Source organism: Cicer arietinum, chromosome 3 (assembly GCF_000331145.2).
Source record: "Cicer arietinum cultivar CDC Frontier isolate Library 1 chromosome 3, Cicar.CDCFrontier_v2.0, whole genome shotgun sequence".
NCBI lineage: Eukaryota > Viridiplantae > Streptophyta > Magnoliopsida > Fabales > Fabaceae > Cicer > Cicer arietinum.
Genome location: NC_021162.2, coordinates 49,594,276 through 49,596,139, shown reverse-complemented (window position 1 = coordinate 49,596,139; position 1,864 = coordinate 49,594,276). Strand labels below are relative to the sequence as shown.

The window sequence follows — 1,864 nt, the reverse complement described above, 5'->3', positions numbered from 1 at the left end:
ATTTGAAACATTTATAAATAAAATAAAATAAACACATTTATTGGTTTAAACAAATAATATTTTATTCAAAATTAATATTAAATAATAAAATCACGTCATATATAAAAAGAATATTTGATGTTGAAATAATTATATTTACCGTAAAAAGACTTACATTTATTGTAGAAAAGTTTAAAAAACATAATCTTGTAGAATGCCACGTTGACAGAATTAAGCTTAAAATAATCTTAGTATAAACTAGATTATTTTTAATGAATGATATTCTTAATTTTTGTTGTAGTTAATATAATATTTTTTTAAAATAAAAAAATTGAAACCATGAACCTTTCTTTTACAATTTCGTAAAATAATATTCCTTCCGGATTCTGTTCAAGCAAATACCCGACCCGAATAGTTACCGGTTTATACTTTTTATCCCGGATATGCCAAGCATCTGCATAACAGATTAGTTTTTGAAACTCATCTGCAATAACAGATTCGTCAAAAATAATAATGAAGACACGGTGAAATAACCACTAATCACTTTTCCACGAATATTCTCCACCATATTCCCACACTTTCATTTCCCTTCAAAACCACCACCATTCTCTCTCCCATAACACAATCTCTCACCATTTCTTTATTGTTCCTCTTTTCAAAATTCTCCTTATCATGCCAATTATCTCTAGAAACAAACGTCTCACTGGAATCTTCGACCAAGATGCCAGAGCTCGACTCACCGTCACCAATAGCCAGAAACTCACATCCTTTAACACCGGAAGTGTTTATTCCAGCGATAGCGACGGCGACTCCCTCTCCCTATCTGACCTCGTGCATAGCTTCCTCGAAGAACATACCAACGGTAATAATGATGACTCGGCACCTAACGAGTTGGACTCGGACCGAGTCGACTCATTCGCCGACTCGTCTGATTTGAAACGTTTAAACGCTGTGTTCATGAAAAATGCTGACTGTTACAGGAACATGCTTCTCGAGCACGTTACGGAGGCTTCCGAAAACTTCTCGTTTTTGAAAGAGCAAAACGTTTCGATTTTCCGGCAAAGCGTGGCGGCGTTTCTGAGAGAGAAAGGACACGACGCGGCGGTTTGCGTAACCGCGTGGGACATTTCCTCCGTCGGCGGTGCAACCGCCAGTAACCACGAGTTTATTGACGTGGTGAAAATTGGATCCGCCACGTGGCGGTATTTTGTGGACCTCGAATTTCGTGCTCAATTCGAGATTGCTAGACCGACGCCGCAGTTCTCGGAGGTTTTGAGCTCCGTTCCCGATGTTTTCGTCGGAGGTGAGAAGGAGCTGAAACGCACCGTTTTGATTGTGTGCGATGCGGCAAAGAAGTGCTTTAGGAGTAGAGCGCTTTCGATTCCACCGTGGAGAAAAAACCGGTTCATGCAGAATAAGTGGTTCGCGCCGTGTAGACGAACCGTTTATACGGTTCAGGGAAAACCGGTGAGAGTAACGGCAGTGAACGGTGTTAGTTGTAGGTTGCTGGGTTTTGATGACGTGGTTAAGGAAACTAGACGGGGTGGTTCCATTACTGTTCGTACGAGATGATGGGAATCATGAGTTTTTTTTACCGAATTATAATTCTGATTTGTTATTATATTAAAAAAAAAACATTAGAATTTTGCAATCTTGTTTAATGAGATTAGACCCTTTTTAACACATGATTTTTTTTTAGCAACTTTAACATATGATTTTTGAATTTGTAATAAAACCTTCAACAACCTTCAACATGTTAGTGAAATGAAAATATTTTTAATAGAAAATTCACAATTTATTTGATATTTAATGTCAATTATAATGGAGCATTTATAAGTATAAATAGATAGCTTTAAATAAATTTTTTAAGAGTCTCCTAATTAAT

At 36.9% G+C, this 1,864-nt stretch overlaps 1 protein-coding gene across 1 annotated transcript; it reads left to right on the top strand.

Annotated features, from left to right (window-relative positions):
• The first annotated feature begins 651 nt into the window (after positions 1-651).
• On the top strand, positions 652-1,551 carry LOC101514428 (uncharacterized). Its single transcript, XM_004492235.1, has one exon. It carries the CDS (start codon positions 652-654, stop codon positions 1,549-1,551), a length of 900 nt encoding a protein of 299 aa, XP_004492292.1.
• Positions 1,552-1,864: the final 313 nt, after the last annotated feature.